At 41.8% G+C, this 24,463-nt stretch overlaps 1 protein-coding gene across 2 annotated transcripts; it reads left to right on the top strand.

The window, feature by feature from the left end:
• Positions 1–14,401: 14,401 nt before the first annotated feature.
• LOC120727963 (A-agglutinin anchorage subunit-like) lies at positions 14,402–19,978 on the top strand. Of its 2 annotated transcripts, none has more exons than XM_040022582.1 (6): positions 14,402–14,782; positions 15,320–15,667; positions 15,895–16,110; positions 16,679–16,780; positions 17,594–17,628; positions 19,285–19,978. In XM_040022582.1, exons 1-6 carry the CDS (start codon positions 14,749–14,751, stop codon positions 19,456–19,458), a joined length of 909 nt encoding a protein of 302 aa, XP_039878516.1. In that variant the 5' UTR covers positions 14,402–14,748; the 3' UTR covers positions 19,459–19,978. The 2 variants fall into 2 exon arrangements, with proteins under 2 accessions (XP_039878516.1, XP_039878515.1); XM_040022581.1 differs by having other exon boundaries at positions 14,404–14,782; positions 15,317–15,667.
• Positions 19,979–24,463: the final 4,485 nt, after the last annotated feature.

Raw genomic sequence — 24,463 nt, 5'->3', positions numbered from 1 at the left:
GTTGATCTGTGGCTACATGAGCAGATTTCTATGGAACCAATGTTATTGTGCTGAGTCAGCATGAAATGAACAGAGTGAACTGAAGATTTGTTTAGAAAAAGGAAATTGCACTCGTCACTGTTGTTGAGAGAAACCTGATGGACTCCAGTGAGTCTTCTTTTAGAGACTGTGAGATTATTATATTATCTTATGCCACGTTAGACCCCTAATTAAAGATTGTGAAATCATTATGTAGTTTTAGTTTGCATTATTCTCCTGACTTAGAAGAGGTGATAACTATTACAGTTATTAAACTGATTTGCATTACATTAGACTGCTGATTTATTGTGAATGAATGATATTGTTTTATGATGCATTATACGGGCAACCGTGGCTCAGGGGGTTGGGAATCGCATCTGTAACCGGAAGGTCGCCGGTTCGATCCCTGGGCTCTCTGTCCTGGTCGTTGTGTCCTTGGGCAAGACACTTTACCCTACTTGCCTACTGGTGTTGGCCAGAGGGGCCGATGGCGGGATATGGCAGCCTCGCTTCTGTCAGTCTGCCCCAGGGCAGCTGTGGCTACAACTGTAGCTTGCCTCCACCAGTGTATGAATGTGAGAGTGAATGAATAGTGGTATTGTAAAGCGCTTTGGGTGCCCAGAAAAGCGCTATATAAATCCAATCCATTATTATTATACTGCTGAGGTATAAGACATACTGAGTCATCGCCTTATTTGTCTGATTAGAAAAGAACAGAACATACTGCACAGGAAGCCAAGGTCATAACTTCGGCTCACTGAGAGAGAGAAAGAATGTGAATGTTTGGGTTTTATGACTAGGTGGAGGGGGGCTGAAGCTATAAGAACGGGAGGAATGCTCAGAAACTTCAGGCGGACACCATCCTGCGCTCCTCTCCGGACGGTTTATGCTCAAAAATGTTGTATGGAATAATAAGATTTGTATGGAATAAAAGATTGTTGATTGAGCATTTATACACCGAGTATTGTCCTTCCTTCAGCCCAAAGATCAAAAGAATTGGGAGGTTTTAACAAGACAAACAGGACTCAACTGCAGCTCTGCTGCTGCTCTCTCACACTTTTACTTTCACTTCTCTAAAATTACCTTGAACTTCTTTTTTTCTGGTGTTGCTCCACCTCTTCTTGACGCTGTTTATCTGTGTTTCCTGCCTCTCCCTTTACAGGAATCAGCCAGTTTATACTCAGTGGCTTTGTGCAGCAAGTGGGAGGAGTCAGGAGTGTTGTGTGCATAAAGCTCAGTTTACTTCATTTTTTACATGTAGCTCCACCTCTTCCTGAAGCAGGTTTTTCTGGTTTTGGTGCATCTTCCTTTACAGGAACTACAGCATAATGTAATATCTTAAGTCAGCAGTCCCCAACCTTTTTTGCACCACGGACCAGTTTATGTTCCACAATATTTTCACGGACTGGCCTTTAAGGTGTCGTGGATAAATGCAACAAAATAAAACCAGTACCGGTAACAAAAAAAGAAGATGTATTCATAACACACGAGAAAAGACACAGGGAAACCAAGTTAATGATAAAAACTATTTTAAAAAGTGATAAAAACAAGTAAAAACCATAAATTTCACACCCAAGCCTCAACTCTCGGAGCCCGCTACCAAATGACTCACAGACCGGTACCAGTCCATAGCCCGGGGGTTGGGGACCGCCATCTTAAGTATCACAAACAGATATTAATAAATAAATACATAAAAGACTCTAGAGATTGCATATAAATCTTAGTCTTAGCAGTCGACCCCACAAGAGGCTGGCTACCCTGATACAAGTCAAAGGCATGGTCACAGGCACTGGGGAAAGCCTTCATCGCGTCTGTCCCAATTCGAAGGCTGCTCCAAATGCGGCTGACACATACAGTGGGGCAAAAAAGTGTTTAGTCAGCTACCGATTGTGCAAGTTCCCCCACTTAAAATGATGACAGAGGTCCGTAATTTGCACCAGAGGTACACTTCAACTGTGAGAGACAGAATGTGGAAAAAAAAAAAAAAAATCCATGAATCCACATGGTAGGATTTGTAAAGAATTTATTCGTAAATCAGGGTGGAAAATAAGTATTTGGTCAATAACAAAAATACAACTCAATACTTTGTAACATAACCTTTGTTGGCAATAACAGAGGTCAAACGTTTACTATAGGTCTTTACCAGGTTTGCACACACAGCAGCTGGTATTTTGGCCCATTCCTCCATGCAGATCTTCTCGAGAGCAGTGATGTTTTGGGGCTGTCGCCGAGCAACACGGACTTTCAACTCCCGCCACAGATTTTCTATGGGGTTGAGGTCTGGAGACTGGCTAGGCCACTCCAGGACTTTCAAATGCTTCTTACGGAGCCACTCCTTTGTTGCCCGGGCGGTGTGTTTTGGATCATTGTCATGTTGGAAGACCCAGCCTCGTTTCATCTTCAAAGTTCTCACTGATGGAAGGAGGTTTTGGCTCAAAATCTCACGATACATGGCCCCATTCATTCTGTCCTTAACACGGATCAGTCGTCCTGTCCCCTTGGCAGAAAAACAGCCCCATAGCATGATGTTTCCACCCCCATGCTTCACAGTAGGTATGGTGTTCTTGGGATGCAACTCAGTATTCTTCTTCCTCCAAACACGACGAGTTGAGTTTATGCCAAAAAGTTCTACTTTGGTTTCATCTGACCACATGACATTCTCCCAATCCTCTGCTGTATCATCCATGTGCTCTCTGGCAAACTTCAGACGGGCCTGGACATGCACTGGCTTCAGCAGCAGAACACGTCTAGCACTGCGGGATTTGATTCCCTGCCGTTGTAGTGTGTTACTGATGGTGACCTTTGTTACTTTGGTCCCAGCTCTCTGCAGGTCATTCACCAGGTCCCCCCGTGTGGTTCTGGGATCTTTGCTCACCGTTCTCATGATTATTTTGTATGTCTTGTATGTCTTCCAATTTCTGATGATTGCTCCCACAGTTGATTTTTTCACACCAAGCTGCTTGCCTATTGTAGATTCACTCTTCCCAGTCTGGTGCAGGTCTACAATACTTTTCCTGGTGTCCTTCGAAAGCTCTTTGGTCTTGGCCATGGCGGAGTTTGAAGTCTGACTGTTTGAGGCTGTGGACAGGTGTCTTTTATACAGATGATGAGTTCAAACAGGTGCCATTCATACAGGTAACGAGTGGGGGACAGAAAAGCTTCTTACAGAAGACGTTACAGGTCTGTGAGAGCCAGAGATTTTCCTTGTTTGAGGTGACCAAATACTTATTTTCCACCCTGATTTACGAATAAATTCTTTACAAATCCTACCATGTGAATTCATGGATTTTTTTTTCACATTCTGTCTCTCACAGTTGAAGTGTACCTCTGGTGCAAATTACTGACCTCTGTCATCATTTTAAGTGGGGGAACTTGCACAATCGGTGGCTGACTAAATACTTTTTTGCCCCACTGTACATCCTTCATTTCCCCAGATTTGAAGGATGGGTCGGGTATATCCTTCATGGCCCAAACTATAGCAAAATTCATAGCTGTGGAACCTTTTTTTGGAAAAAAAGGTGGATGGCTGAAGTGGGGCAGCCAAAGAGTAAACTTTTAAAAGTACTGAATATTATGTCGCCTATTTATGTGCAAATGTTTAGTAACGAAGAACATTAAAACATCACTATTGGCCTCATGTCGGCAAAGGTATGTGAAACCAAAGCAATATTTTTGCGCACATCAAACCTATAAGTGCTGCCAGATGAAGGCAAGGGATCTGAAGTAACCGGTGAGCTGGGAGAAGACAGGCTTTGTGTAAGTCTCATAGCTTCCACCTCTAACTGTTTCAACTTTACCTCCTTCTCAGCCTCAATTTCCAGCTGACGTATCCGAAGTTTGAGGTCAAGCTCGGCCTTACGTGTATGCTCCCTTTCCTGCGCCTCCAGCCGAAGGCGAGCTAGACGCACCTTAAGTCTAGCATGTCCATTTGACCCACTGAAGTCTGGGGACAGAGGATCAAAGCGAGGTAGAGTGGGAGGAACCGTAGGCTCCACCTGGACTTTGGGGGGAGTAGCTATAGCACCATCCTCCGCCCTCAGAGGTGCGACACCTTGCTCAGAGAGAACGTTACTATCACACACATCAGAACCGGTCAAGATCTTCAACTCAACCAGACGTAAGATAATGCCCTTAATTCCCTTCTTCGCACTATATTTCTTTACTGGAATATCAAAGTGTGCCGCAATACTCAATAAGTCGTCTTTGCGACATAACTCAAACTTCTCAGGACTCGGAGCACAAATAAAATCTTCTAAGTTGAAATCCATACTTAATTACAAGGCAGTAACACTGTACCAAGCACCAGCGTTGTCCATAGCTCTGGGAAATAGATCCTGGACGAGCCCCCACTTGTGTTACGTCTCCCCGAGGGCAGGAGGGGATAACAACAACTCCGGAAACTCAGTACAGGTGTTATGAAAAAAAGGTTTAATGGCAGCGCTCTCACAAAATAAACAACCCAGACTCAAACAACAAATGTGGGGGAAAAAGGGACAGTTAGGTTGTGCCAAAAAAAACACCAAAAAGACAAAACCAAAACTTAGCTGAGCTATTATCCTAGAAAAGCAACAAACAGGAGAGAAAAACCCTAAACCTCAACTTAAAACAAGCTCAAAATTACATGGGTGGCACTAGTGATGGCCCGCTTGAAGCTGACGCTCCGGAGCGTGTGTCGAAAAGAACAACACACTGGTTCAGAAGCACTGTGTCGAGGCTTGCTTCGTTTGGCAAAAGTCACGTGACCAGTGACGTCCGAAGCTTCATTACGCACGTAACTGCTTCGGTACCTGATTCAAACGGATATAAGGAAGTGAATCATCCACGGGATTCGTGGAGTGTGTTGATGGTGACAGAGAGCGTAGAGGTGATCATTCCACTGACAGATATGGAGCCAGCGAGGAAAAGAGGACGTTCTGGCGTGTGGGAATATTTTGAGTTGATTTTGCTCAATTCATTTTATCTGCCGAAGTGAAAAACCTGAAATGTCCAAAATCATGTTTTCATAATGTAAATATCATTACAGCATATGACTTCAGGAACACTTCCATGTGAATTAAAGCTAATGAAGACTACAAAAATGTATTTGACACTATACGTACATTACATTGCTACAGTTTAGAAAATCATTTTGTTTATTGTTTTTAGGTGATAGTCTGCAGGACCCAGGAATACCTGCATATCTACCAACTTGCAGTGTGGTTCCTGCACTCCACAGCCTCTTCTGTTCCATGCAAGTGGATTTTCTCCAAGGCAGGAGAAACTATTTCTAAGAAAAGAAACAGACTCAGCCAGCACACAGTAACACTAATCCTCTTTTTAACTGTAAATAACAAAAGGGCTACCTGACATAGATCATGTTTTTACTTTGCAAGTTCTTGATTAGAGGTGGGTTTTGATTATCGCTTTTCTGATTACAATCCATGCTAAATTGAATAAAGTGATAGTGATTCATTACAATCCTGTGTCGATTTGTAAATTAACGTTATTATGCCTGAAACGGCAGCATATCAGGTTAAACCTCACAGCATGTCGTCAAACACCATACAGCTAAAACAGTAACTGGGAGCAGGTTTACGGATTCTGCATACAAACGTGAACACAGAGCGCGGACCCGACGCGTCAGAGTCAGATTTTGGTGCGTCGTCGGGTCCGCGCTGTGTTTGCCTCTTTTTTTTCCGCTGGCTTCTGCAGCTGCAGGTTCATAACTCTCTGTTTACATCTCTAATTAAGTCTCACATGTGTCAGCTTTCTTTTAATAGATACGAAATTATGGATATATACTGATACATGACCAGAATTGTAATATTTCTGACTGAGGCAAAACTTTCAAGATTCCAATCAAATTGAATCGGATCCTGTATCGAATCAAAATGATTCTACAAATCAGTAACGATGCAGCCGTACTCAGCCCCCTAAGCATTTTCCCTTTCCAGTTCACAATCAATCCCACCCCTAGGTCAAAAATATGTATAGGACAATTGGCCTCATCTAATATTTTGTATGAACCTGTCCAGCTGTCCAGTGATTAAATGACAAGTAGATGGAGGCAGGACTCCACAACAGGGGCATACTCCATAATGTGCTGTGCGTTATCATATGTATATTGTATATATTGCTCACTTATTGTATTTACCAACATCAAGGAGTTATGAGCAAAGAAAGGCCACACCATAGTGCATGTTTAAATAGGGAAAGTTTATTGATCAAAATATATTACGCAAATACGCATTACATTTTTTTCAGCCCCCCAATCGAGAAAAAAAAACCAATTACATGTTCAAAGCAACGGAACGGTGGCCCAATATCAGAGAGAACTCCACTCTTGAGTGAGCAGTGATGATTGAGCAGTCCGTTTCATTTTGCAGATTCAAGCTGCTCTTCAAAATATTCGCCACCAGATGTCACCGGAGAGGACTGTGTTGAAAAGCTTCGAGTAATGAACCATTTTTCAATACAAGCTTCAGTGCTTCGGAAAGCTTCATTTGGCCATCACTAGGTGGCACCAACCTACTTACCTAGTGTTTCTAACAAAAAGACTCTAAGTAAGTGCATGGGGTCCCCAAACTTACCTAGTCCACTTTACTCCCACCACAATCATCAAACAAAAGAAAGACAGCAGGAAACCATCACACATGTGTCAAACAATTCAAGGAGGGAAGAGAGCTGCCCCCAGCCATAGGTGAGTCTCCTTATCAAGGGTTTCACTCCTGGTTTGTCCAATCAGGGCCTCCCTCCTCTAATTAGTTGGACGTCCCCAGATTGACATCAGCCTGCAGTCTGCGACCTAAGGGAATGGGAAACAAAAGGGGAGGGAAAGAAAACATGCAGCCTGCTCAGTTTGCAGTCCTGAATATCACGGCACAAGCAGGATTCACTGCACTGTTAATGTTAGCTATGTTATATTGCTGCCTCTGTTCAGTGGTGTTGAGCCAAACGGACTTTAACGTGTGTTTGAACGAGCTGACGGTTCACTCGTTAAACTGAACGAAAGATACTTTATTCATAGGAGTCACACATGTGTCCACTGCACCATCTGGGAACTCTTCTTGTTTAGCACTCGTAGTTTTAGGGTTTCCTCACCTGCTAAATCTCACTTTAACCCAGTGGTTCTCAACTTCTTATATCATTCCCCACATGGCAGGAAGGAATATTTTCACGCCCCATCTTAAAAAAATACAATGACAGACAAGCCTAGCTTCAACTTTATTTAGATTGTAAAGTCATTCACAATGAATCCTTCAGTATTTTTTCAGTTTTAAATAAACAACTTTCATTTCAAATAACTATTTGTAACTTTTGTCCCTAGACTGCTTCATTAGTCTGCACCACTTCTTCAAAAAAAAGTTACAAGTTCAACAAAATGTGAATTGCCAAACATGGAAAAATAAAGTTCACTCTTTTTCTTATAGAAAAAAGAAATCCAGAAACTTGTGAACAGACAGTGGCGGTCCTAGCCTGTTTGGCGCCCCGGGCGAATGTAACGGAGCGGAAAGGTTGAATTTATTTCCAAGATGGGTTTTGTGCAAAGGAAGAAAATCTTCCTCCAACCGGATTGAGCAGTGGAGCCGCCAAGGGAAAGCACACAATTTAAACTGTAAGATTAAAAATATAATTTATTATATTTAAATAGTTAAAAATGTAAAATGAATTAAAACAACCTTGGCCAAAGGGTAACACAATAAAAAGCAATAAAACAACATTAAAAGTCCAGTGGCATCCGCCACGATATAAAAGTCACAAAGAACTAAAAAAAAGTCCAGCGAAGTGATGTAAAAGGGAAACCCAGCGGAGTCCTCGCCTTCCTCCCCGCATTCCGCGTCCTGGTACGCTGAAGAAAGGGAGGGAGCGGCAGTCACTATTCTTTTCGGCAATTTTCATTCAATAAAAGGGGCTAAGTCAAAGACTTACCCCGGGTGGGCAGAGCTCTCAACTCCGCCCGCCGCTTCTTTAAAACTGCAAATCGGCACCAGCTGTCTCGCCGCCTCTGCTCTCCCGCAGTGCACAAGCTGGGCTCTCGTTACTACTGCCGTCCGCCTGTTCGCTCCGCGTCCCTAGTCGCTGGTGCTGTCCTTCCTCTCGAACGCCAAACTCCAACCCTCTTATGTGTCACTCAGCACTCTGTAAATTACACTACCTTTCCTCTCAGGTGTGTCCAATTAGTGAAAATGGGGAAAGGCGGAGTCTCTCCAGGACAATTTGACGGTATAACCAAAACATGCAATCTAAATAAAACACTGCACAAAATATAACCAGTACATGCAATATAAAAATATAAATAAGTACACTTCACATTAAAATACAACACAGCAAAACAACATCCGTCCTTCCCTGGATGACATCAACACTCCCTCTGCCTCTGATTGTTTCAGGATGACCTGCCATTATCCAATGACACATCTGCTTACCTGTATCTTTTGCTCGTTTCTCCTCCTCTTCTTTTCTCTTTTTTCTAAACTGAGCATCTGATGGCTTTGAACTTCTTGTCCATCTTCCATTGGTTTTAATTTTGCACTCCAGTATGAACACCCATCCCCCAACCCAAGGATCACCACAATAGACCTACACCTTAGTTCACAGATTTGCTTTGTCTAGGGTGCATTTCTGAGATTTCACAAAACCCAGGATTCAAATCATGAATACATAATGGGCTTGGATTTACATCATTATGAATGAAATGTGCTCTATTTGGAAGCAGCATGTCTCCCTCCCCTTTCGACAGGTTGTGTGTGAGAATTTAAATCATATTGTGACAGGTGAGACCTGAGTCTGGGAACCGCCCCTGGTGGGTGGAGCTGGTCTTTGCTCCTTTCATAAGCTCAGGTGTGGGCAATTAGGTATTCCTCAGCAAACCTGAAGCTGCGAGTGCTTGGTCCAAGTTGGGCAATTTGGTAGTGATGGCCAAATGAAGCTTTCCGAAGCACTGAAGCTTGTATTGAAAAATGGTTCATTACTCGAAGCTTTTCAACACAGTCCTCTCCGGTGACATCTGGTGGCGAATATTTTGAAGAGCAGCTTGAATCTGCAAAATGAAACGGACTGCTCAATCATCACTGCTCACTCAAGAGTGGAGTTCTCTCTGATATTGGGCCACCGTTCCGTTGCTTTGAACATGTAATTGGTTTTGTTTTCTCGATTGGGGGGCTGAAAAAAATGTAATGCGTATTTGTGTAATATATTTTGATCAATAAACTTTCCCTATTTAAACATGCACTATGGTGTGGCCTTTCTTTGCTCATAACTCCTTGATGTTGGTAAATACAATAAGTGAGCAATATATACAATATACATATGATAACGCACAGCACATTATGGAGTATGCCCCTGTTGTGGAGTCCTGCCTCCATCTACTTGTCATTTAATCACTGGACAGCTGGACAGGTTCATACAAAATATTAGATGAGGCCAATTGTCCTATACATATTTTTGACCTAGGGGTGGGATTGATTGTGAACTGGAAAGGGAAAATGCTTAGGGGGCTGAGTACGGCTGCATCGTTACTGATTTGTAGAATCATTTTGATTCGATACAGGATCCGATTCAATTTGATTGGAATCTTGAAAGTTTTGCCTCAGTCAGAAATATTACAATTCTGGTCATGTATCAGTATATATCCATAATTTCGTATCTATTAAAAGAAAGCTGACACATGTGAGACTTAATTAGAGATGTAAACAGAGAGTTATGAACCTGCAGCTGCAGAAGCCAGCGGAAAAAAAAGAGGCAAACACAGCGCGGACCCGACGACGCACCAAAATCTGACTCTGACGCGTCGGGTCCGCGCTCTGTGTTCACGTTTGTATGCAGAATCCGTAAACCTGCTCCCAGTTACTGTTTTAGCTGTATGGTGTTTGACGACATGCTGTGAGGTTTAACCTGAGATGCTGCCGTTTCAGGCATAATAACGTTAATTTACAAATCGACACAGGATTGTAATGAATCACTATCACTTTATTCAATTTAGCATGGATTGTAATCAGAAAAGCGATAATCAAAACCCACCTCTAATCAAGAACTTGCAAAGTAAAAACATGATCTATGTCAGGTAGCCCTTTTGTTATTTACAGTTAAAAAGAGGATTAGTGTTACTGTGCGCTGGCTGAGTCTGTTTCTTTTCTTAGAAATAGTTTCTCCTGCCTTGGAGAAAATCCACTTGCATGGAACAGAAGAGGCTGTGGAGTGCAGGAACCACACTGCAAGTTGGTAGATATGCAGGTATTCATGGGTCCTGCAGACTATCACCTAAAAACAATAAACAAAATGATTTTCTAAACTGTAGCAATGTAATGTACGTATAGTGTCAAATACATTTTTGTAGTCTTCATTAGCTTTAATTCACATAGAAGTGTCCTTAAAGTCATATGCTGTAATGATATTTACATTATGAAAACATGATTTTGGACATTTCAGGTTTTTCACTTCGGCAGATAAAATGAATTGAGCAAAATCAACTCAAAATATTCCCACACGCCAGAACGTCCTCTTTTCCTCGCTGGCTCCATATCTGTCAGTGGAATGATCACCTCTTCGCTCTCTGTCACCATCAACACACTCCACGAATCCCGTGGATGATTCACTTCCTTATATCCGTTTGAATCAGGTACCGAAGCAGTTACGTGCGTAATGAAGCTTCGGACGTCACTGGTCACGTGACTTTTGCCAAACGAAGCAAGCCTCGACACAGTGCTTCTGAACCAGTGTGTTGTTTTTTTCGACACACGCTCCGGAGCGTCAGCTTCAAGCGGGCCATCACTACAATTTGGTGTTTTTAATTTCTTTCCATGAAAGCTTGATGCGGGTCCCCCTCAACTTCTGTTAGAACGGTAGGTAGGTTACACAAAAATGTACCACTTGAGCTCTGGCTGTTGGCAGAGATTTACAGTAGTGATGGGCAGATGAAGCTTCATGAAGCACTGAAGCTTTTCATCCAATTGGTTCACCGCAGCGCAAAGCGTCTTGAAGCTTCATTTGCTCTAGTAGGACACCTACTGGACATAAAAATATTAGTTGGCATGAATTTGAAGAGTGTGGCATTTTGCACACTGACTTTCTCTCCTCACTCTCCTAAACCTCCAAACTGTCTCCAAACTCTCACTAACCGCAACTCTCCATCGAACACCTACATTTTGAATGGAGTCTGAGGGGTTTATATCGCTGTCATAGCTCGCGGCAAAGTTCGAACCGCTTCATGAATCAGTCACGTGGTACAGCCGGGCAGCGTGGCTTCGGACGTCATCATTTTCAGCTCCTCCCATAAATGGGGTTTTATGGGAGGAGCATGGCGGAAATGCCCCCTAAATTACTCGACACAAGCTTTGAAGCCTCGATACAGAACGTCAAATCACTAATTTACAGTTATTTGCACCCTTTTAGGTGGGAAACATTGCTGTGAGAACAGTGTAGTGGACTTCACCGCCACTGACCCACATTTATTAGGGTGTGACGCGAACTTGTGGACCGGTAACAAAAACAATACAGTTGAGGAATATTCCTGTTTTATTGTCCAGCGTAAGTGATCTCCTGCCTTTTATTTACAGAGTACCGAGCTGCTGCTTTGCCAAGTGGATTTCTGGCTGCGGGCAAAGGACCCGACACGTCACTGAATTTTAAACTGTTTTAACCTGGTGTAATTCGATAGACTGACTGCTGCGGCTGTCGATTGTTTGTTTCTTGTTTCATTTTTCTGTATCAGTAGGCACCACAGATATTGATTCTTTCAGTGTTTTAACCCTTTTTTATATGTGTGTGTGTGAGAGATTGTTGCAGGTGGTGAAGGCGTTGCGTGGGAAAATAAATTGTTGTTTTTTTTTTTTTGTCTCGCCACTTTTGCATGCAAAGCGGTGGGCCTGAGTAAAGACGGCACTGAAGAGTTGCCTTTTTCTATAGTGTCTTGCCCATTTGGGGTTATGTGTGAATTGCTGTCCCTTTTTAACCTGTGTGCTATGTCGATTTGTTCTTAAACGGTTCCCCGCAGCACTTATCCTGTCTTACGGGCAATCATACAGTTTTATCGTTTTTAATAAAGTAAAGTTTTTAATTGTTTTTAGGTGCCGCTGTTACATTGTTACTTTCATTTTGAAAATTAAACCCTTTTTAACTGACTGTGCGCCTACGGCTCTGTCCTATTTTAAATATATTGTGACCCGTGGTAGGTACCCAACTGTAAATTATACATTTTAAATTGTTATTGATGCATTTACCCCTAGTCCTAAAGTGTACATGTTAGATTTGTATTGTTGATTGTCATTTATGCTTTGAAATATCTACTCATATATGCTTAGAGTTGTATAATCAATGTTATGTTGGTAGAGGTTTGATCCTTAATAGTCTGCAAAGAGTTTGTGTGCATTCCAGAGTGTTCTGGCATTCACACCCACACCCTGGGAGCATGGGAGAGGTCGTACCTTCTCTTATTGTGGTAGGATAAACGTGGCATGTGTCAGTTTTAGTCTAAGTGCCTTTTGTTTAGATCAGGGGTGTCAAACTCAAATACACAGTGGGCCAAAATTCAAATCTGGAACAAAGTCGCGGGCTAACTTTAATATTTATTGAAGAAAAAAATCTTCCTCCAGATATGAGAATGCATCTTTTCTTATGGACTCGAACACGTTTTGCTGAAAAACTGAATATGGAACAAGCAAAGTTTAATACTAAACTATATATATGCTGTATAATACCAGTAGGCCAGCTCTAATAGTCATTTGGTATGGCTTCGCGGGCCAAATGTAATTAGGCTGCGGGCCAGAGTTTGACACCTATGGTTTAGATGAACTGCTGGACTTCCAGACCAGCAGGTTTAGGGAAGTCTTTATGGGGGGACACACACACACAACGCAAAGGCAAGGTACTCTTTGTGTGTATGTAGACGTCATATGTTAATGAACCCATGTATATTCATGTAACCTCAATAAAAGAGCAGTGTTACGGGGGAGCGGACGAGAGCGACTGGGGTCAAGCAAAGGAACTGCGCTTGTCGTGGTTCTCTCCCTCATGCATGAGTAACACAAAGAATTTTGCCTACTTGTGTCTTGCTTTTGCTGTGTAATTAAATTGTCTTGAACGTTCCAGCGAATCAACCTACAAACCTATCAGTATATTTATTTTCTTACTGTTAGCAGAGACGGGTCTTCCAGCAGAATCTGCATGAATATTGAAGATACTTATTGTCTAAACGGAGGAATAATCACACCTGGGGCATGGCAAAAAAACTGTTAAATTTAAGGTGAAATGGTAGATTATTTATCCTGAATGCGGTAAGAGAATAAACCTATCGCTGAGAAGGTAAATCAGACCTGCAGCCGATTGGCTAAGCGGGGTGTGAAGGGAGCCGTGCCATTGTTATGTGATTGGCAGGGGGGCGACCTTAGGCGGAGTTGGTCTCCAGTGGAAATTTTCAAACGAGGTAAGCAGCATTCGGGAGCTGAGCGGGGAGCGAACAAGCAGGACAAATTGTGCTCTGGAAGCGGTTGCGGGTCGGTGCGATTAAGAGCGAGGTAGAACTTAGACTCTGCCTAGAATTTTAGAGGTTGCTGGTAAGAGGGGTGGTTTTGAAGAAAAAAGACTAAGGATTTTTGCCCTGTTTTCGAATATAAGGTTTTTGGGAATAGAGGGTAGCTAACAAGTTATTCTAGGGTTTTGGAGAAAACGTGGAGGGTTTTTAAAGGAGTTTTCCCTGCTTATGTGTCTAAGGATGGGGGTTAGGGTTAGGTGATCGCGAGAGTTTTTTCTGACTATGAGTTTTATTCTAAATCTACAAATGCATATAAATCGAAATAAAGTTTTGCCCCTAGGCATGCAGCCTGTATTTCCGGCCATACTGAACGTTACAAAAGCACAAGTTTAACTAAACAATTTTAATATAGTTTAACAGATTTTTAAACACATAAGCACAGCCCCCGAGCGCCCACACACACAGCCTCGGGCGCGAGCGCGCACACACACACACACACACTGACCCACCACCAGATGGCGTTTTTTGAGCATAAAAAGTAAAAACTTTTTAATGGCTTAAAAAATAAAAGAATGCTATTTGATATATAAGAAACTTTCTAAATAATCAATTAGTTGTTTTTAGGGGGTGTGGGGAAGCAATGAGCTATGAACTAGCATATTTTTTGATAAATATATTTTTATGAATATCATATTTTTATGAATATCTTATTTTTATTACTTCCTTCATTACTTCCTGAGCTAATGAATAATATATTGGGGGCCATAAATCACTTGGGGGGGGGGGGGGGGGGGGCATAAATCACTCAGTTTGACATAAGGGGTATAATATCTCTCTCTCCAAAGTCTTTAACTGACTTTCATTCATTTGTTATTTTTATGTCTGTTTCATCAGACATAATGTGTTGAGACCAAATAGTTAAACAACGGTGCGTTATTTTGATCAAAAGTTCCAGATATGCCTCTGTGAAGAACATTTTTGCAGAGCAGATGCAAAAATAGTCTTTAGGAAGATTGTAGTGTTGTGTTTGATCTGATGAAAATGGAGGACTGACAGCATTTTAGCACAATGAGCAAGTCTACTTTATAACTAATAATGTATAATTGTAGTTTAGTAAACCTCAAGCAGTCAGTTTCTTTTGAGCCATAAAGAAACACTGTTGCAATAGTGTGTGTGTGTGTGTGTGTGGTTTGAAGGCGTGACCACCTCATTAAGAGAAGTAAGAAGTTCCTGGTTTGAAGTGAAGACGAACTGAAGCAGCATTAAACCATCAGAGCTCTGAGATGAAACACACTTTGCTCTGCTTCATCTTCCTCAGTGAGTAAATTCTCTTCTTATTTCTGTCACTTTCTCTGTTCTAGCTTTTATTTGTCTCCATTTTATTTTCATTTGTATGTAATCAGCTGGCTTTACAACTTGCTTCACTTCTTTGTTTTCTCTCATACAAATTATTTCGTTCTGCGATTAAACTGAGTGTTTGGAAAAGAGTCACTCAAACATGCAGCTCATAGAAAGGACACTTTTTAATATTTATAAAAAGATAAAACCCTGAAATATAAACATACGTCGAATTTAAAGGTTTACACAAACTTCTGCTTTTGCATCACTGCATTGTTCAAATCATTTTGATTTCACTTTTAACCCCAGAAATGACTTTTTGAATTTTTATTGTACATTTAGTCTGCAATCAAATATTTTTTTCTCTATCCTTCTGAACATCTTAGTGGAGCTCCTGAAGCAACACTGAATTATTCTTTATTTCATATACTGAAGAGGAACAACACAGTGACAACCATCTGTCTTAGTTTAACATATAAGAAGATGGTAACTAATGATTGTTCATCCTTTCAGCAGCACTTCAGGATGGAAACACTGGTTTGGTCAAAGCACAAACTCTCACCCACAGAGCAGAGGAAGGAGGAAGCATCACAGTTAAATGCAACTTTTATTTCCGTGGAAGCAGGAAACTCTTCTGTAAGGAAAAATGTGAAGATGGAAACATTCTTGTTGAAACATCTGATGATGCAGCTCAGAACGGCAGATACAGCATTAAATATGAAAACAAAGGTGTTACCTCATATGATATTATGTATGTGAGCATCACACAGCTGAAACAGTCTGACTCAGGACGGTACAGGTGCTCTTTGGACAGAACTTTGGTTCCAGATGGAAACTATGATTTTGAGCTGATTGTCACAGAAGGTGAGTTTCTGCTAACAGTCGTGTTTGTCTTTGAAGGTGTGACAGAAGCTTCACGTCTCAAAAGCAGCTACTTTTCCTTCAAACCACCTACAGATGTTATATTTATCTGAAACATCAAGTTTCATCAGTTCTGCTGTCAAACAGCCCATAACCACGTCAGTCACATGCAGATATATAAACTGCTTCAAGTGGTCTTATTATGACTCTGATGGTTTCATTGTTCACAGCTTCAACCACTTCAACACCAAACGGGACTCTGAGACCTTTTTCAGCTTCAGTGTTTCTCTCATCAGCCTCCACACCACCAACAGCACAGAGTTTAAGCTCAACTTCAGGAAGCTCCACACCTTCATCAGCCTCCACACCACCAACAGCACAGAGTTTAAGCTCAACTTCAGGAAGCTCCACACCTTCATCAGCCTCCTCTGAAACCAAACATGCAGGTACAATATACTGGGTGGCTGTCACTCAGGAGGTAGAGCCTGTCATCTGCTAATTGGAGGGCCAGTCGTTTGATCCCAAATTCCAGTGTGCTCATCAGTGTCACTGTTGGATAGAAAGCACAAATGTGTTTGTCTAAAAAGATGAATAAGGCAGGTCATATGAGTGCTCGAGTAGAAAAGGGCTTTGGGTTCATAATTTGTTTTTATCAGAGAACTACAAAAGAATGACAGAGCTGTGGAAGAAGCGCTCAGATCTTTAAGTGACTTAAATGAGAAGCAGGTGCTCAATGCAGAAAAACTTCGTGAAAAAGTAAACAGTTTCTATGCTTTTGAGTAACTACTTCATTAAATAATTTAATGCAGAAGGAAACTGAAGTCAATAGTTTTAAAAAAAAATTGTTCCATCATGCTTTATAAACAGTTTGCCAGGTAATGTTTGAGGAACTGTTTTCAATCTAAAAATACACATTACTCTGTATGTGCACAACTTTACTGCTAGATGAACAGACCTGCAGGCCACATGTTTACACTGTGAGTAAAAGAAATCTTCTCTGTTAAACTCCTGCAGATGTGCTGATTTATGTGGGTCTGATTCTGCTCGTTATGATCGTCGTCTTATCAGCAGCTCTGCTGATTTTCTACATGAAGAGCAGGACCAGTAAACCCAGAGGTGAGGCTACAGGAAACAAACACAGTGTTTTCATCACATTTCATCACAGTAAAAATTATTTTCTCACTTTTTCATGCATGGATTAAATATTCTGTCAATCAACGCAAATGTCAACATGCAGCATGTATAATATGCTCCTTTGTTCAGTGTCTTGTCATCATAAACACCTTTAAAGCAGATTATTTACCAAAGTGTAATTGTCATTTAGATTTATACAGGGAGAACAAATAGAAAAGATTTTTTCTCTTTCCCAGTTTTCCACCTTTTGTTGTATAAAATCAGTGTGACTCTGATCCAGTCACCACGATGAGAGTGTGTCTGCGTCATGGTAACACCAGATAATCTCAGACTGACAGAGCTGCTGTGAAAACAGACCGTTGGACTGAAAGGTGTTACTGATCTGATGGTGACGATCACCAACACAGAGTCTCACTTGGATATGTTCAAAAATAATCCTTCAAAATAAGTTTTATCAAATAACCATAAAACAAACAGGGAAACATGGCACCATGGTTGATCTGTCTCAGCTCAGAATGTCCCAGTTTGCATGAATTAAGTCAGGTGTGATGTTTCTGTCACGCTGTTTTCACCTTTGAAGTTCAGTCTGTTTGTAAAAAGAGCACCGGATGTTCATTTATGACTCACAACAGAATCTGACTGATATGATTTTGATTCTTTATCAGTCATGTGTCTTATCTAACTGTAGTTCATATGAAGTTCTTCATATCGTTCCTAAGTTTAGTTCCTCAGGTTCTTCTTCCTGTTATGTGTCTTAAAGACAGACGTTTATTTTCTGACCTGCATGTTTTTCAGGACCTCCTGTGGAAACAGAGTATGCTGACATGCAGGTGAGTTTTAGGACCTGTGACACACATCAGCTTCATTATTGTTTGCTTTGTATCTGTCAGCTGGTTTGTTCTCCTGATGAAGACCATCGGGTTCTATGAAGATATTGGAAAGTGTGACATACCGTGCAGGTCACTTTCTATAGAAGTGTCTTCAGTTTATGCCACCACCAAAGACCCCCAGTCAGATGGAGTTGAAATTATAGACCTCACACCCGCGTTCTCTTTTGACATTGGGGCAGAGGCTGGTAGGAGGAGTTGGCTGTATGGTCGGGATCTGGGATGCAGGGCTTCCCTGCTGCTGCAGGGGCAGTCTGCTTGTCTCCACCCCAGGGAAAAGGGGTAACATCTCCTGGGTCTGGGGCGCATTGCCCCTCTGGGGGCGAGGGTACCTGGACCTGGTGTGTAGAGTATGCTTGGGGAGTGTGAGTGTGTGTACGGTGTCCTTTTCTGCTTGTCTCCACGTTGGGCGAGTTTGTATATGTGTGCATGAGGATGGGAATGCATGCTTGTGTCTGTGTGTCAGGTTGGGTATTAGACTCCATCTCTCTGGGAAGATCTCACCACACTCCCTGTCAGTGGCAGATGCCCTCAGCCGTCGGTGGTTGGTGTGTCTCAGTGTTGGGGGCTGGGCGCTCAGGTATGTACTGGCTCACTCCTGGTGGCTGCTTGGCAGGGCCTGGCGCCTGTGGCTCAGGGTGGGGCAGTTGTGGATGGTCCTCCTTGGGCTCTCGTGCTCTGGGGGCCTCTGAATGTCTGGGGTTTGGATCTCCTGCATGCATGCTCATGCCCTGGGGAACGGGGCTATGGCTCCCCACACCTTCTAGCGGACTGTTACATGGAGTAACCTTTTGAATACAAGCACGCTCACACATACAGGTTTGCTCACAGGTGTACACACAGGTGTACACACAGATGCTCACAGACACAAACTATATCTTTCTTGGCTGCTACCTCAAAGCACATCGTGCACTGTTGGTCACATGCTGCACAATAACATTCAATATTTAGTATTTACTGTTGGTTAACACTTATCTAGGTTATTGCTGTGGTGTTGTGTTTATTGTGTTGCTCTCTTTTTGCTTGTTTTCTTTTTTTTCTCTTTCAACAGCTGAGCGAGTGGATTTTTTAGTGTCTTCTAGTGTCTTCTCTCACTGTCCCTCTTTCCCTCCTTTTCTTTCTTTCTTTCTTTCTTTCTTTCTCCCTTACCTATCCCCCAGTCATGTCTGTCCGGTCTGTAATAACTTGAAATAAAATAAATAAATGATAACCACAAAGACCATAATGATCCACTGGTCAAAATAAATCCATTGGACATCTTTCTTGGCCTCCAGACAATAATTCTGATTACTTTAGCAATCAGAATTATTGTCTGAATTATTAAAGTATCAAATGGGACAGGCAAAACATATAGATGTATGTGTACACACACACACAAACACACACATATATCTATAGATATATATAAACATCTTTCTGGTGGAAAACAGGTCTATCAAAAGTTGTTTTGTTACAAAAGTATTTTGAAAGATGATTTCAGAGGCTTTATGATAATTAAAGGTTTTTTTTGGTTTTTTGGTTTTCATATATTTAAGATTTTTTTAATTATAATATATTTTTGGAGTCTAATGTTTGATCTCACCTCTTTATCTCTTTAAGGCAGATAACCTCTGCTACGCTGAAGTGCATTTTTCCCACATTCCTGCCACCAGCAGCGCCCCCTGTGGTGAAGCAACTGATGTTGTCTACTCAATGCCTCAGGTGGACCTGAGTACTGCCATCCACACCAAAGGTGCTTCACCTCCTCTGTACGCTACTGTTGCCTCACTATGACATCAGTAGTGTTTTTTTAAATCTGTCCTGTCCAGCAGAATAATGGTCTGAATGCTTTGTTGTGCCAAACATATTTGCTTTCCCAAGAGGAGAACCATAGACTCTTTTTAGGTTTTTGTTTTATTTTATTATTCATATTTTTCTCTGTATAGATATTAAGCTGGAATGGACAGGGGGTGAGGGATGTATTGGCAAAAGACAGGAGAAGAAATCAGAGGACTAGAAGAAGAAAAAGGAAAGAAAAACGAGAGAAAACAATGAGGGTGGGGGAAAAATCGAGTTTGAAGTATGCAGTTATATAGCCTGAGGTTAAAGTTGTTTTTATTAGAGCTGCTTATAATTTAGCTCAACAGATATATAATTTAAAAATGTTGCTTTTATGATTCTGGATGAATTTAGTGAAACGATTGCAGAAAACAGACTGCTTGGAAACAAGATATCTTTCAAGGAAGACGAAAAGTGAAGAGATGCAGTCATCTACATGTTTTTAATGAAAATAAACATGAACATTGGCACTTTTGACAGTGTATGGTTTTTATTTTCTTTTTATAAAATAATTTATAAATATTAGAATACGCACATTTCCTTCACTTCTGCAGTGAAAATATTTACATACTCAATGGTCGGTTGCGTCGGGTGCCTGGCGACACTCTCGATGGAGGACACTGAATGACATCTGCCTTTTTCGGAACCATGATAACAGAGTTCTGGCTGATCGGAGCTGGCTCGGACCAGGCTTATCGAAGAACAAAGAAAGCGGTTACAGCTGTTCAAAACCCCACAAGGCTGGCTGATTGACAAAGGGCAAGCCATGAGTACTGAGACTGTGTTTATTGAACGCAATATGGCTTTGCAACGGGAAATTAATAGACCTGGTGACCAGTGGTCGACATTAAGAACAACTGCAACTTCTTTAATGCTACCTGTTCCGACCTGTCTCCCCAATGTGATGTTTGTGTAATGTATGAATGGTTGGAAGGGGTCCAAATAAAGGATTCATCATCAAAATACTGTTATTCCAGCAACATGTTGTTAATCATTTTTACCTTTTTACTTCTTATGTATTCAATCATTAAATGTACAAAGTAGCAACAAAAAATATTTCTGTATATCTAAATTACGTGATGTTATGACTGCAACGCTGCTAAGCAGCTGCATGGCTCATCAAATAAATTAAGTTAATATAGGACTTAAATTGGAAACAGTATGTGTCAATGCAAGATTTAAATAAAAGTGACAGTTGGAAGCAGAAAAAAAACCTCTTACACTCATACAGAAAGTTTTACAACATCAGTTCCTTAATTTTTACTGTGAAATAAAAATTGTACTCCAGTGTCGCCATAGTAACTACACATCCAGTAGTCTTACAAGGTATTGTAGGCGGGTAGAAGCATTCAAGGTCAACTTCCTCATACAAACAATATTTACTGTTGTTGCAAATGAATTTAATGCCACATATTCTTAACAGGCTTTTCCTCTTTTATTTCAACTTTAGAGGCTTAGATGTCATTTGTACGAAAATAGCAACATAAAAAATGTTTCCAAAGATTAACATGACGTACTCATCTCTGTTGTTGAAAATAAAAATAAGTCAACATAAAAAGAACGTACAGTATAAAAGCAGTAACTATAAACAACGACGACCGCTATACAGACAGCATTACAATGCTCAAAGAAAAATATAATAACAGTAAATACTCCAAGCAAACTAAATAAAGCATGTGCATGTGCAATTAAAATAAAAGTGACAGGTTTTTTAAAAATAAATGTCAGGGCATTGAAGGTAAACAGACAGAGGGAGAGGATGGTGATCACCTGACAAAATAAAAACAATGTGGGCTTTATAGATATATGGGAAACTTTCTGGGGAAAACCTGGCATTGTCAGGAGAGACAGCATCCATCCCACTTCGGATGGACCTGCTCTAATTTCTAGCCAATCTAGCCAAATGTAATAAAGACCCCAAAATGTGACTAATCCGAGGTGTGACCAGGAAGCAGAGTTCAAATCAAATCAAATCACTTTTATTGTCACATCACATGTGCAGGTACACTGGTACAGTACATGTGAGTGAAATTCTTGTGTGCAAGCTTCACAAGCAACAGAGTTGTGCAAAAATACAATAATGTAAAATACTCAATGGTCGGTTGCGTCGGGTGCCTGGTGAAGCTGCAGAGTTGTAGTCTCTGCAGCTTCTCTCCTCCTGTTATCGACCCCCAAAAATGTGAACGTGTGAAAATGAAAGCCTTAACATGGCATTTAATCTATTATTAGACTCAACTGGCTTCTCTCAAAATGTAAAGAGCCCACTATAAAAAAAACCCGTCTATATACCCCGTATAAAAAAGCCATCTGTAAAACTAGAACATCTTCACTGATTGCAGAAAATAAGATGAACCCTAGGTTTGTCTTCAGCGCTGTAGCCAGGCTCACAAAAAGTCAGATCTCTGTTGAGCCAGAGATTAACTAGTTAATTTAACATTAACTAGACTTGGCTGACCAACCTGTGCACTGCCTGGCTTTATTACAAGAAGGCCTATGACTCGATGCCCCACACCTTGATCCTGGAGTTCCTAGAATTGTACAAGATCAACAGGACCCTAAGAGCCTTCATCAGGAACTCAATGGGGATGTGGCGGACAACACTAGAGGCCACCTTCAAGCCAACAGCACAAGTCACCATGAAGTGTGGGATCTACCAATGAGATACTCTGACCCCACTGCTGTTCTGCATAGGCCTGAACCCCCTCATTGAGATCATTGGCAAGACTGGCTACGGATACTGACTATGGAATGGAGCAATCGTCAGCTCATCCTCTATCAGGCTGTATGCCAAGAGAGAATGAGACATCGATTCACTGATCCACACCACCAGGATATACAGCAACAACACTGGAATGTCGTTTGGATTGGAGAAGTGTAGTCGGATGATAAAAAAAGAGAGAGAAGGTAGTCAGAACTGAGAGGATCAAACTACCAGAAGGGAACATTACAGACATGGAGCACAGCTACAAGTATCTGGGGATCCGACAGGCAAATGGGAACCACGAAGAGGCTGTTAGGAAAGCTGCAACCACCAAGTATATGGTTATTAGTGAGTGTATGTTAAGCGGAAAGAAGGAGGCCAGGGACTGGCCTCAGGCAGCAGAAACCCAAGAAAGAGCAGGAAGAGGAGGAACCATCAAGACCCCCGGGTCAAATTTGGCCCACAGGCCAGAGTTTGACACCTATGCAATAGACACAGCTGTCAAGGCACACTACCCCTGCGGGCATACACTGACTTAGACTTTGCTCTCAAGACACTGACATGGAGTCTCACTCAATCATCTTGGGTCGGTGGATGCTTCACCACACCGTTAAGCATCCTCCTCGTGGTCTTCCGGCTACAGCCACTCCCACACACACACCTCCCTATACATACACGCATGAGAAAAAAAACTTGACAGCAGAGCAGTGCACACACATTTTCACAAAATATAAAAAAGTCCACAACTGCTCAGGGACCCTGGGTCGCTCAAGCCCAGGTCGCTGACAGTACCCCCCCCCCCCCCCTCTAAGGACCAGCTCCCAAAGGCCCAAAAACAATCACCAACCAAAAACAGAGTTCAAACCAACCCAGGGTGGGTGGTGGGAGGTCTAGCACGGAGAGCTAGAGCCTTCCCAAAATAAACAAAAGGAAAAAACTCTTCCAGGTTCATACTCTCAAAATCCGACCACGCATCCACCAGCAGTATCTAAATAGTCCCCACAAAATAGTGGAGTCCAGTGGCGGCCGCGTTGCAGCTCAGGCGGCCTGCAACGGGCCATGCTGGACGTGGACGTGCAGGCCGAGCAGGCCGTGCTGGACGTGGACCTTGTCCCTCCAACGTGCTGACCTCTGGCTCGGATTGACCGGGTCCCCCAGGCACGCTGACCTACGGCTCGTGCTTGGCAGTTTCCCTCAGCACTACAGCTGTATATTATCAGTCATCTGTCGTTGAAGCGTGTTCACTACAGCCATTTCCATCATTTTCACACCATTAACAACCGTGTGCCCTCCTGCATTTCCCTCCTTTACATCATACTTACCCCACACTTCCTCTTCGCCTCTGTTCCCTCGAAGTCTGTCCATTGTCCACTGAAGTCTGCTTCAGTCGTCACTCTCTCCCCCCGGTGGCACTCTTTAACACTTAATCATACTCGCTGCAGAATTTCTCTTTATTCTAACTGAGATCCAGCCTGTGGGGAAAACTCACTGACAACACTCATCATCACAGCTTCAATATCCAGCTTTAATTTCATGATTCTGTCTGGCACTCTCTTCACCTCCACAACACTGTTTATATACTCCTGCTTCGATATTACCCCTACTTAATTTCACTTAATCATGGTAGAGCAGATTGAAACAAATGAATGATTATTTAAATGACACATGACATGATCCTCTATTTTAACATTAAAAACACATTATCCTGAGTTAAGCTCAGCCAGCAGTCCATGCAGATCAGCTGAAGCTCATCTAAACATGCTGCTGCAGAGTATTAAGGGGAAGCGGCAGTGAACTGTTGAAATGGTCAATATCAGCCAGTCATGTAGCCTCAACACATACACACAGTTCTTACATGTACCTGTATACAGAAGTTTGCAGCTCTTTACAAGCTGTGTTGTGAAACTTTGTGCATGCACAGCAGAAGTATAACAGCACATCACTGCGAGATGAAAAAACACTTTTTTGATGTGGTTATTAGTGAGAGTTTATTTTGTTATTGTTCTTCTTGGTTTAGTTTCTTGTTTAGTTTTTAATGTCTGACTGATCAGAGAAACTGCTCTCTGAACATGATCATTGTTTAAATAATCTAACATTTTACTTTTCATAAAAGTTTCATAAAAGTGAAGTTTAGCTCCATCAAAGTTGTCCTTGAGTCAGAGCTGTTGACGTTTATCAGCTGGCCCCTAACAGTCAGATGGATGTTCGGGAGAAGCCGCTAAAATCGCACAAGTTCCGGTTTACATGTGATGCAACGAT

This window comes from Simochromis diagramma, unplaced genomic scaffold (assembly GCF_900408965.1).
Source record: "Simochromis diagramma unplaced genomic scaffold, fSimDia1.1 OVJJ01000308.1, whole genome shotgun sequence".
Classification (NCBI taxonomy): domain Eukaryota; kingdom Metazoa; phylum Chordata; class Actinopteri; order Cichliformes; family Cichlidae; genus Simochromis; species Simochromis diagramma.
This window is presented reverse-complemented; position numbering and strand designations above follow the sequence as displayed.